The sequence below is a fragment of the Charadrius vociferus genome, unplaced genomic scaffold, assembly GCF_000708025.1.
Source record: "Charadrius vociferus isolate BGI_N301 unplaced genomic scaffold, ASM70802v2 scaffold862, whole genome shotgun sequence".
NCBI classification, from domain to species: domain Eukaryota; kingdom Metazoa; phylum Chordata; class Aves; order Charadriiformes; family Charadriidae; genus Charadrius; species Charadrius vociferus.
In genome coordinates, this window is record NW_009647209.1 from 1135663 (window position 1) to 1147483 (window position 11821).

Sequence of the window (11821 nt, forward strand, 5' to 3'; positions counted from 1 at the left end):
CCCCTGCCGGCCGCGGGCGCCGGGGCGGAAGAGGGCAGGAGAACGGGAGATGGAGAAGTGGGATGGAGGTGGAAGCTGCTCTGTCAGAAAGAGGGAAGGAGGAGGAGCAGCCGCAGGGCGCCAGACCCTCGAGAAATGTCCTACAGCGCAGTGAGGTGGTTCTTAGTTACCCTGATCTTTACACCCTGCGAGACAGGACCGGGAAGTAGCGGCAGCTAATTAAATTCTCAAAATAGATGTCTGCTTCGCTCTCAACGCGCTTTTAATAGCATAGAAAAAGTGAAATCGTATCGACGTACAATCTGCATTAAAGCACAATTACCTTAAGTTTAATTCTGATATGTGTAAGTTGCTGAATGACCAAGCTGTAAAAAGAAACATGAGGCAAACTTTAAATCTACCGAAAAATAGTTATTAAAATAAACTAGCATAGGCTTAGATGGAATTGCAAAATCAGGTTGTGGTCTTGTTTGTGTTGGTTCTGTGGTCCACATTACCTCCTCGTAGTTTAACAATTGAGCTCATAATACCACCTAAAAATGGTGTGTGCAATGTGTTGCAGATTATTCTGTATTCATCTGCTAACATAAATGCATCTTTTGGCAAAATTCAACTATTACATATTTTGGGAATTTTACAGTAAAAGCTGCTAGGAAATAACGGTAAGCGATGTATACAGATGAGTGGAAAGGTAAATTATATTTAATTGTAACTAGGTGATACACATGATATAGCTGTGAAATTAATTTGTGTTATTCACGCTTACAAACTGTTGAAATATAACAAGATATTTTGCCCTTCTTACAAGATAGTGATTGAAGAGGTCCGTTATCTCTCATATAAAGATGTTACATCTTATCATCATATGTCTGGGTGAGTGTTATTGTTAGGCTTGAATTATTTCCTGTATATAAATAAAAGTTATTTCTTAAGAAGGAAAGAAAAAACTTTCAAGAACTTTTATTCTGAAACTGGTTTGAGGTTTTCTGTGAGCCTGCATTTCTTAATATAGCTGGTTTTTATTTGCACACAGTAGCACTAAGAGACATCCAACAAGCTTGATGCCTTATAAAACTGCTTGTTAGAAGTAGTAAGATACAATCCCTACCCTGAAGCATTTATAGTCTAAATGACACAAGGAAATGCAGTGAATTATGCTCTTGGTTCAAACTGTCTTTTTTTGGATGTGTTCTGAATATGTATTAAAAATGATACTGTATTGATTTGTTGTGCTTCTGTCCTCACTATCTTCTGCCTTGAAGCAAAAATTGACAAAATATGATGCTTTTACATGAAATTTTTACTTTATAACTTTGAAAAGAGATTTTAGGTAAAATTAATTTCCTAGACAAAACTGCAGGAAAATAGCAGTCCTCTTGAAATGGCGCTTTCTGTGGAATTTGGAGAAGCTGAAAATTGTATAAAATGTAATTACAAAAATGTGTATGCATCTCACAGCATCTGATTTTCTTAGGCCTTGCACGTCTTTGCTCCAAGTATTTATACTGAGACTTGGTAAACTTACATGGCTTATCCAAGGTCAGTTAGTTAATAAGTGGGGAAACCAGAGAAGACAACCAGAGTTATGACTACAGTACTCTGACAGAGGAACTACACATAATACTTTTTTATAGCTCATAGGGCTTTTACTAAATAATATTTTGAAAATCGTTGTGCATAATTTATATTAAAATGGGGTGAATGTTTCATATTTTAAAAAAAGCTGCCTGTGTTTTTGTGATCAGGAAGAATAAATAAAGCAACAGGGAAGGTGCAGATTCTCAGCCTCTTCTGTCTTACCTGATCTCACAGTGATAGAAAAGCTCTGGAAAAGGAGAATTCACCTTTGAGAGCTAGGATAATAAATCTCTGCTTGGTTTGCTGCCCCAAGCAAGTGCTGTTCCACAGTGAGTGGCAGTAGCTGGTGCTCAGGATGGCAAAATATCTGTGAAATGCTCAGATTTTATATCTTCCCTTCAGTCTCCTTTGACAGTGGAAAGCATATGAAATCCCAACTGTGAATTAAAACCATCTTTCTGAGTGTAGCTCCACATGTCCTCTCTTATATGTGAGTTTTCTTCCTTATTTTTTATGAGACTACGCAGTTTGCATCTCAATGTGGCAACACAGCTAAATCCAACTTGTTAATGTTTTGATTTTAAACATTTTGACTGAGGCAGGCAAACAGGAGAAAACTGCCATTCTTAAGGTGGAGTGCCAAGCTTCTCCTCATCACTGGAGAGGCACTTCACGCTGTGGTTCCTGAAGCATTTGAAGAAAAATGGGTCAACATTGTCAGAAGCTCAGAAGTTTGAACTTTTTACACTTAGAAATATCACAGGACTCCTGTATTTTTAGCTCTTGACTAAGTAATTTGCTTCCTATTGTGAAAGTTCACATGATGATCTTGTGTCTTCTCTGAAAGAACCTATTATAAGAACGATTTCTTTTCCCCTTTTTTATTGCTGTTCCTTTTTTAGGAATTAGAGTTACAGTAATCACATATAATAAAACTGTGTATATTGCAAACATACACACATTGCGTATTTATTTTTCTTGCTGTGAATATTTTAGTTAGATAAATAGCACTTTTATAAGCAAAGCAAAATTATATCTACTTCCCAGCAGCATTGTAGTATTTTCATAAGAGAAAACATCTTCAATTTTATTTTACAGACCTGCTAAATTGCACTTATAAAGAAAATTTGAATTTAGTTGCTGCTAATGTATATTCTACTTACGAGAATGTAACAGCTGATTTGGGTGAAATAAATCAGATCCCAAGAAGGAAATTTAGTACTCTATAGGTCTCATAATAGATCTTTACAAAGGAATTGAATTTGCTTATTTTAGAGAAATGCTTCCTTCAGAAGGATTTGCATCAGATCTTTGATGAACAAGATGTTCAAAGACAAAAGCAGCAGAAGAAACAGTATTAAAATTTAAACTGACAAAGTCAGTTTTGATCAACTTCTGTCCTCCTCAGGGGAAAGATCTAGTCTAAGTGTTCAGGACTAGACTCGGCATAGGATGCATGACAGCAGAGCATTCCCCTGTTCTGTTGGGTTAGACCAAAAGTCCATCTAGCTCAGAATCGTGTCTCCACAATGACTGGTAATGGATGCCTGGGAAAAGGGTACTGGAAAAAAGGCACTTAGAGAGTAGTTGTTTCCATGGTACAACCTCATAGTTTTTAGAAATAAATGGTTTACAGGATCCTTATCTGGAAGTCTGTAATTCAGCCAATATATTTAGTAGCTCTTGATGGACCTGTGAACCTGGCTAATCCCTTCTGTGGACCCCGTTACACTGTAAAACATTAGCTGTTAAGTAGAGTCTTGTGGCATAAAAGAAAATGCTTTATTTTGCTCGGGTTTAGCCCACTAGTGTTATCACATAACTTACAATAGCTGTTCCACTTCACCTTATTTGCACCATTTGAGTTTTAATGTATCTTATAGTTGTCCTCAACTGCCCTTAGAGTGTCCTCGCATCCGAAGTCCCACTTTGCATGAAGCCACTTGTGATTGAGGAGACAGTTCTATTGCTCAACTATCTTCATTGACATCCCCTGTTCCCGATCCAATTCTTGAGATGCTGAAATGAAAACATCAAAATTTGGGTATATTACGAGTTAGATATTACAATTTCCATTTTGTTCTCAGTCCTCTTTTGTGTATTTACAAACATTTTGTATTTTTGACCCTTGTTGAGCTGTTACAAGCTGTTTTCTTAACTGTTTTACCGTATTACAAGGCTCTAAGAAACCTGAGTGCTTAAAACTGTATTATTTTGAGTCAAATTTATGCTGATTACTATGAAAACTACTAGTACTTACAGGAAAAATGTTATGCTGCAGATGTAGTGGGAGCAAAAAGCACAAATATTTTTGCAATGTTGCTTTTTATCAACCATTACTTTTAATAGCTGTAGGAAGTAAACTAGAATTGAGAGCTTTTTCTGCTTCCTACTGAACATTACTTGCGAATATTAGCTAGTAATAAGATTACAGACTAATAAAACAACTCATTTGAGGAACTTGTCATCACTTATTTCAGTTTCTTTACTCTACTGATTTATAATAGTAAAGAAAACAGGAATCTTAATTGGCAATGGGATTTCCCAGACTGAAAGTGACTAAATTGCTATCACTCAATTATTTTCAGTAGATGAATTGTGATCATAATTTGTTAAAAAAAGACAATTTAAAAACCCATTTTGAAGCCTATCCAAGCAAAGCAAAAAGTAAATGGAAAGTAAACCTTTCAGAAGTGTTCCAAATTACAGAATTACCATGCCATGGAGAAAAATCATGGGCAGGAGGGGACTGCATGCTTAACCTTCATGCGTGTTGACAAGTAGAGAGTTATTTGAATGCCATAGCTAGCAGAAATGCATGTGTGAGCATGAGTACCTGCTCGCTCTGGAGATGCAATCCAAAAAAGCAAACAGGCCTTAACATAGAGTCAAATGTAATTTTTTACTTACACCAAATATTCCCATAAAAGCAACTTTCTAATGTTCAAGTCAGGCAGTTTTCGCAGCACAAGGCTAAACAGTTGGAATTGCATGCAGTCTGACCCTGTGTGTTCAGGAGAACACAGAACAGATTTTGATATTTGTGCTTTTACACATTCCTGTATGAATAATCACAATGATTCACTGAGGCTCATTGCAACACAGGGTACCATTCAAAGTGAATTGCAGTATTGCCCAATATAGTAATAGTTAACTGATCCCTTGCTGGGCATGCATAATGTTCAAGATAAGTCAGGTTTTCTCATAAGAAGGGCCTAAAGCGAAGGAACAAATGTCCCATATTGATTCTTACAGTATTGTCATGGGAGACGTACGGTGTATATATAGGTTCTATATTTAGAGCATGCAAATGGATTAAACTGGAAGTTATTCTGCAGGGAAATACAGGAGGGAAAGTTTCTGGTTTTCACATTTTGTAATGTTAACAAGTATGTATGGTCTTTTCAATGCAGATGCTTTTAAACTGCACCAAAAAGGAAAGTTTCTCAGATGAGAAACTGCACTGACAGAGCTACTGATTTTAGGGTTTGCCAGTGCATTGTTTTCAGATAGTAAGGGTTCAAAATATCTTGTCCTTAAAGGTCAAGTTGGTTGGCTTGTTAGGATGGCACACCAACTTGAAAAGGCACGTAGTGCTCTAAAGAGGTATTTTAACGCCCCTATTCTTACAGTGAGGGCTAACATAATGCATGTAATCTGTCTGTCTATAAGATTTTGCCCCATTTACATATTCATGAGCATCATTTGCCACGGTAGTTGCTTTTAGTACAGTTTTTCAGAGCAGTAGAGTGAGTGACATGCTTGGATACCATATTTCTGTTAGTTTTGATATATTTCTGATACTAGACATGTGAAGAGCATATTCTTACAAATTGACTGTGGTCATCTTCAAAGACATCCATATAATCCCTACAGTGGCTGACACAGCACTTCAGAGTTGTAAATCAGCTTTTATACTTTTTGATGATCCATTAAGTTATTATTTCAGGAGAATTTTCCACTGACTTTCAGCAGGACAAGCAAGAAACTCCAACTTTACAGAAATGAGTTAAGAGTTTCTTTCTCTATATATTACCAAACGGACTGAATAAAGCTAGTGTGGAGGTACCCAGCATTCAGAAACAGTGCTTTGAAATTGTTTCCATTTTTTATGCATGCAGCATTGTCACTAGAAATAGATTGATCACTTTATTTATTTGAGGAACACAGTATTTTTAAGTGTTTCCACTGTTAACTAATTTGACTACTATTGTTCATTGTTTCTAAATAAAACATGCATCTTAACAAGCAACTTGGGCTCCAGATAGCTGTGATAATAGAAAAAGATAGCTCACAAGCTGTTCATTGCTATCCCCCAGCGCTGCTGGAGAGAGCATTCCTTATTCTGCTGGAGAGAACATTCCTTATCCTGCTAGAAAGAAGGCAACTAAATTATTTAACCCATCAGAGAGGATATTTTTAGTTATGTCTCATTTTGTCTGGAGACAATTAGGGAGTGCTTATTCATGCTTCTGCCAATGGAACTGTGGATGCTATGATATCCAGCTGACTGGAAAGGCTGGTACCATTTTCAAGCAGCCCACTGCTGCATCCAGAGAAGGATACCTGTCTATGCGAGTTCCAAATTCTCCTCCTAGTTCTCCTCTCCTCCCCGCGTTATCTTGAAGTAAGTACAATAAGAGTAATATGGCACAATGACACAGTTGTGATATAATAGCCTTTAATATCTATTGTCTTCTAAAAGCTAATCTGAAGAGTTGGATCAACTGAAGAGAATATATTTTTTTCAAAAGTCACAAAACGAGGAAAACCCCAAAAAGGTATAATACAAGTGTTTCTAAATAATTCTGAATTATGAAAAGCCATTTAGAATGAGAGGTCAAATATTAGCAGCAAAGCCCTCTCAAATGTTAGTAAACATCTGTTAAAGTCTGAACAAGTGTCTGGGAACAGAAATTAATTTGTTTACCTGTCGCACCTTCAATTGCTTGCACTTTCAAATGTTTGAATATCTCAAAAATCAATGGTGCCATTGCATGCTCTATGACTCTTCATGCTGCTGGTTTTGTGAAATGATCCACTGGGGATCATCTTGATCCTCTGTTCTAAGCATCAGTGATCTGACACTTTTCTTGCTCTTGCCACTTTTTTAAGGCATGGTTTTAACCCAGTGAGTTTCTGTGCTCTGCTGGAAGCCTCACTGGTTATGGATACCTGCAATGACTGCTAAACTGCAAACTTCTCAAGTAGTGACATACTGATTTGATTTAGTGCATGGATCACATCTTTGAATAAAACATAAAAGATCACTAAATTAAAAAAGGGTATTTTTACATGGGTTTGCAAATTATGGGTTTTACTCAAATTGATGGTTCATGACATGGTGAACATGAAAGTTGATGCCTAAAGTACAACCACTAAAGCAAGTCAGATACAGCTGTGATTGATGTAGGCTCTCAGTTCTGTTGAAGTGTATAATAAGTCACATGAAAAAGGTAGCAATACGCATTCACTGCAGCGAAGAAAGTAAATAGGTACAATTGAGAACACATAATAATGTTTCTATTGCACAAGACAGCACAGATTTTCTGATCGTGGCCAAGCTATGTATTACTATTACTTGGCTCCCGGGTGTGACCGTGTGGAGCCTGTGCAGTATAGATGCAACACAAAGGCAGGGAATTGTACTCTGTTTTGCTGTTGTAGGAACACTGCTGCCGTCGTTCTGCTAATTCACTTGCAGAAGCTGTATAAAGGAACAAGATGTATTTTTTACGAGAAAGGATGGAATAGCAGCATAAAGATAATAAATTTTGAACAGAAAAGCAAGCTGTAAATAGGAATGCAGTGTTTCTGTGGGCAGCATGACTTTTGCGGATTTTGCCTCTGTCTAGAACATCAAGTTCCTATTTAAGTCATCACATTTTCAGTCAAATTCTTCTTTGTATTTTCTGTGTTGATCTTCTGACACACATTTTGCTGTTATTCCTAGCAAATACAATAGGCAGTAAGAGTGTTATCATCATAACAGTCTAAGGATATAAACAAGCCCCAGTTTATAAGTTTCTCTCTCTCCTTACATACCTTGTTTCAGTGTACAAAAAATCATAGTTGGTTTTTTTTTCCATTTGTTATTTGAAAAAAAATAATGTTTGGACTAATTATATTTTGAAAGTTAATGGTTTTAGTTGATCTCAGTCAGAACTCTTGGAGAGTAGCCACATCAAATGAGATCCTGGTAATTTGCCATGACTTCACCATGTGCAGCTCCATGAAATTACATGCCTCCCATATGGCTGTTGCTATAGCTATGCCAAAATCAACCAATAACACTATAATTTTGCTTGTGGCCCTTCCTGGAAGAAATCTACATACGTCATATATCAGGGTAGATAAAATGTTTTCTTGTTTAGCTCTCTGTAGTATTCCACCGACTACTGGTAAAACTTATTTATATTAAAATACTTAGAATGTGATGAATAAATTATTAAACATGAGGAATAAATTATTAAGCAGTCTACTTTATTATACTTAGAATAAAGTGAATAGTGTTTAATGGATAATCTAGACCTGATTTTCCTTGGCTGTTTCTCTAGGTTTTATTCTCAGCTTTACCTGGGCTTAAGGGATGCTCACTGTGATGTACTGTTTATTAACCTGCCTTTTAAATTCAGTTTTTTTACCAATCTAAATGGCAGCATGCTGACGTGGGCAAGATCAGATTCTCAGCCCTCTTGGGCATTTCCAAAATCCCTTCACCCCTGCAACTTTTACTTCCTTTTGTTTTTTTCTGGTTCCTTGCACTTCACTGTGCTTCCCAGGCCTCGATCTATATATGGATTCACAGAGCTGTTTTTCTTTCTGCATGTTCAAGGGCAGGCCATTAGCTGCGTGAAAACGATCCAGAATGAGAAGGATGCTGAACAGCTTCCCACATAGCTTAGCAAGTGATTTCACAGAATCACAGAATGGTAGGGGTTGGAAGGGACCAAATTTGGAAAGTGTTTGTAATACTTTTGCCTAGGTATGCACTTCTTCAGGCTGAAGGCCTTGTGAAATTTTAATATGTAATATTGCCGGAACTAGTAAATCATATCTGCATCATGGTTTGGAGCCCCCAAGACTGACTTATATATAAATTGCGGAAAGTTGTCTGAAAATTCCCTCCATTCGAATCAAACTGTTAGACTGCTCCTGTGTTTATTTGTTGATTAATACAAATACTTTCCTTCTGAACTTTTATCTTCTCATTCCTTCTGCATTTGTATTCATCTGCATTCTCTTGTTTTATGTTTACGTTTTGAACTGCCTGGAGGCATACAGCAACAGAAGGAGGATGCTCTGCAATGGTAATTGCTTCTGTTATCATGGATATTCAGGGAAAGATCACCTGCAACCCAACTGTGCTTATAAAAGCTGGACTGTGATGCATCATGGAATGATAACATTGATGGATTATGTGTGCTGTATAGGATGGTACCAGATTTTAGGGTTTTATTCATGCCCATTCCATTGGTAAGATTGAGAACATCCTAAGACATTGCCTCTACACATTAAAAATTTGATTTCTGGTACACACTGGAACAGTGAAAAGCTTTGGAGAAGTTTGGAACTCACTTCCGGCCAAATAAGGATGAAAAGATTCAGAATATTATGCCGTGAAAACAGACAGTAGGCTTTTCCTACTGCTCCTGTACTGAAGAAAGTTTTGAAACATATCAGTCAGCACTGCAATCCTGCTGGATCTAGCTGAATTTTAGCTTTATAAGCTCAATTTTGTAATTTGAGCACAAGACTTCTACACTAAAAATATCCCCCAAGATAATCTAGATGCCAATGCACGAAAGTACAAAGGGTACTTTGTAGGAAGTATTATAGGAAGCAGTATTGAAATTTTGATTGATCTATTTGAATTTTGATGAGTAATATGCCAAACTTGTGTTTATGGTACAACAATGTGAGATAATCTGCTTTAAGAGAAATCTTGCACCTTTATTTTATTGGACTGGGGCCCAGGTCCATGGCCACCTGAAGAACTGCATCTGGCAAGACTAATAAAATGAAACGAGATCTCATGGCCAGGGAGTTTAATCTTTCAACTCCCGCCCTTGCAAAACTGTGATTGACTTGGCACCTTGATATTGAGAGAAATCCTATGCTTTTTGGTTCTCACATGTAAATTCGACTGTAATTCAGTAAAACAAAATGCACCAGCACTGCTCTTTTTCAATGTCATTCTTAACGCAGTCTCAGGAAGAAGGCAAACATTGCAAGAGATCACAATGGAGTTACTTAACAGATTTGTTTCACTTTCCATATGAACTGCAGTACTTTTTTTTTTTTCCTGCGTAGTGTCCTACCGTTTTGCAGAAAACACTTGCACTCACAAGGAGGAAAAAAATAAATCCAGCTGTGGGATATTTTCTGTAGAGTGCATTACAGTAAGTGCCTGTGGGTATGATTTAGTGTTTTATAGTGAAATGATGCTTCTGTTAGCAAAAAGTCATCAGCATGCTTTTATAGCAGTTCTACTGTTTGTCTTTTGACTTTGCTATTAAAGCTTAGCTAGACTGATCAGGAGCATTATTTGGAAATATTAGGTAAAAAAGAACAGCCAGCTATGGTATGCTAACGATTGCAGTGTTCAAAACTCACTACAGCTGGGCATACTAACTTGGTAACTCTGTGCTGGCTCTCGGAGCTGTACAGCCAGGACAAGACCTGCCAGCTCCACACTTTCTTCGTGCTGCAGTTTTTTTGGCCGTTGTCTGACACTCCTCTGGGAGGTTACCTGAACCCCTGCAGCTGAAGCACTAAGCTACTCTCTTGTTCCAGGACTCCTTCTGCCAGATGCAGCAGTTGAACCTGCTGCGTGTGTAACCCTGAATACCAGGTAATAAAACCATGAGGAAAGTGAAAAGTCCACATGGTACTTTACATACTAACTGTATTTATTTTAGATAAGTATGTACCTATGCACACACACACACACAGGCAAGTGCATTAAAAAAGGGCTGTTTGTACTTTCTCTGAAAAGCTTTCAGAGATACTAATCTTTCATATTCTAGGGTAGCATAGCTCACAGGCTACACCATATCCTGCAGAAATCCCTTTCATTATCTGTAAACTGCCTCATAATGTTCTATTCATCATTTGCTTTGACATTAAAATAAAAATGTTAACATTCTCGTTATCCCCTTTCCTTGCTTATGTTCCTCGGGAAGATCTGGCAGCCCACAGAAGCCAGATGGTGGCTTGAACTTCACAACTGAACTGCCTAGCTGCTGCTACAAAAGGGATGGTTTTACTCCCTCTTATCTCAACCTGAAGGACGTGTACTTTGCACTGGCACTGACTCTTGTCCAACCCTATAGTAAACTCAGGGAATGAGCCTATTAATTAGAGATAGCTTAAACTAAGCGAGGAGGACCAATGCTTGAAGAAGGAAGCCAGACCACTGCGAGGATACCTCGAGGGCTGGTAGCTCCCTAAGGGACACAGCCAGCAGGGCTGAGGGGACACACCAGCCTGGGCATGTCCCTCAGTTCATGGCTGAGGTGAGATGAGCGGACCCAAAGGTAGCGTCCAGGCTCGACCAAGAGTCCAGATCATCAGACCAAGTTCATGGTGGTGAAACAAGCCCAAGGTGAAGCCAGGATGTCAGTCTGCAGACCCGGATTAGGGCCAGCGGTGGTTCCAGGGAGGCCCATAGGGACATCTGGTGTCCCCGCAGAAGGCCAGGCTGGGTCAGCACGGCTCGGACACGAAGGTGGGACGGGCCTCCCGTGCCCTCGGGCAGGCAGTGTGAGGTGGAGGCCCCAGGTGAGGCTAATTAGGGCCATTAAGGCCCATTAGCGCACGCTGAGCCCTGACAACTGCTCCTTTGCATGGGCTACCAAATTTATCCTCAGCAAGGCTTGGGGTTACACCACGAAGCTCACAGCCTCACGTTGCCAAGGTGGCAGCAAGCAAAGGACTGAAAATACCAGAGAGCCGTAATACCATAACGGTTAAAACATTAAAATACTTTGAAAGCAAACAAGGAATCGCGTGTGGCTACAGTATGTCATCGTGGGGCCAGAACTGGGCCAGGCCTGGTGGACACAGCAGTCTGTCCTTCCAGCCCTGAAGGGCTGTGAGAGGTGAAAGAAAGAAAACAATGAGCCCTTGAACAATTGTTTTCTTTTTACTTTCTCCACCTCAACTCTCAGGTTTTCAGCGTTAAAATAAGCCTTCAGCCGCCGTCGTCTGCTCGCCGCCTGCGGGGCGGGGGGGTTGTGTG

At 38.8% G+C, this 11821-nt stretch overlaps 1 protein-coding gene across 1 annotated transcript in view; it reads left to right on the plus strand.

The window, feature by feature from the left end:
- Positions 1-62: 62 nt before the first annotated feature.
- The window catches only part of ACTR3 (ARP3 actin-related protein 3 homolog (yeast)), a 44032-nt gene continuing 32273 nt past the window's right edge, over positions 63-11821 (plus strand). Inside the window, exon 1 of the mRNA XM_009895866.1 lies at positions 63-205. Within this exon, the coding sequence (XP_009894168.1) occupies positions 63-205 (143 nt within the window). The remainder of the gene's footprint in view (positions 206-11821) is intronic.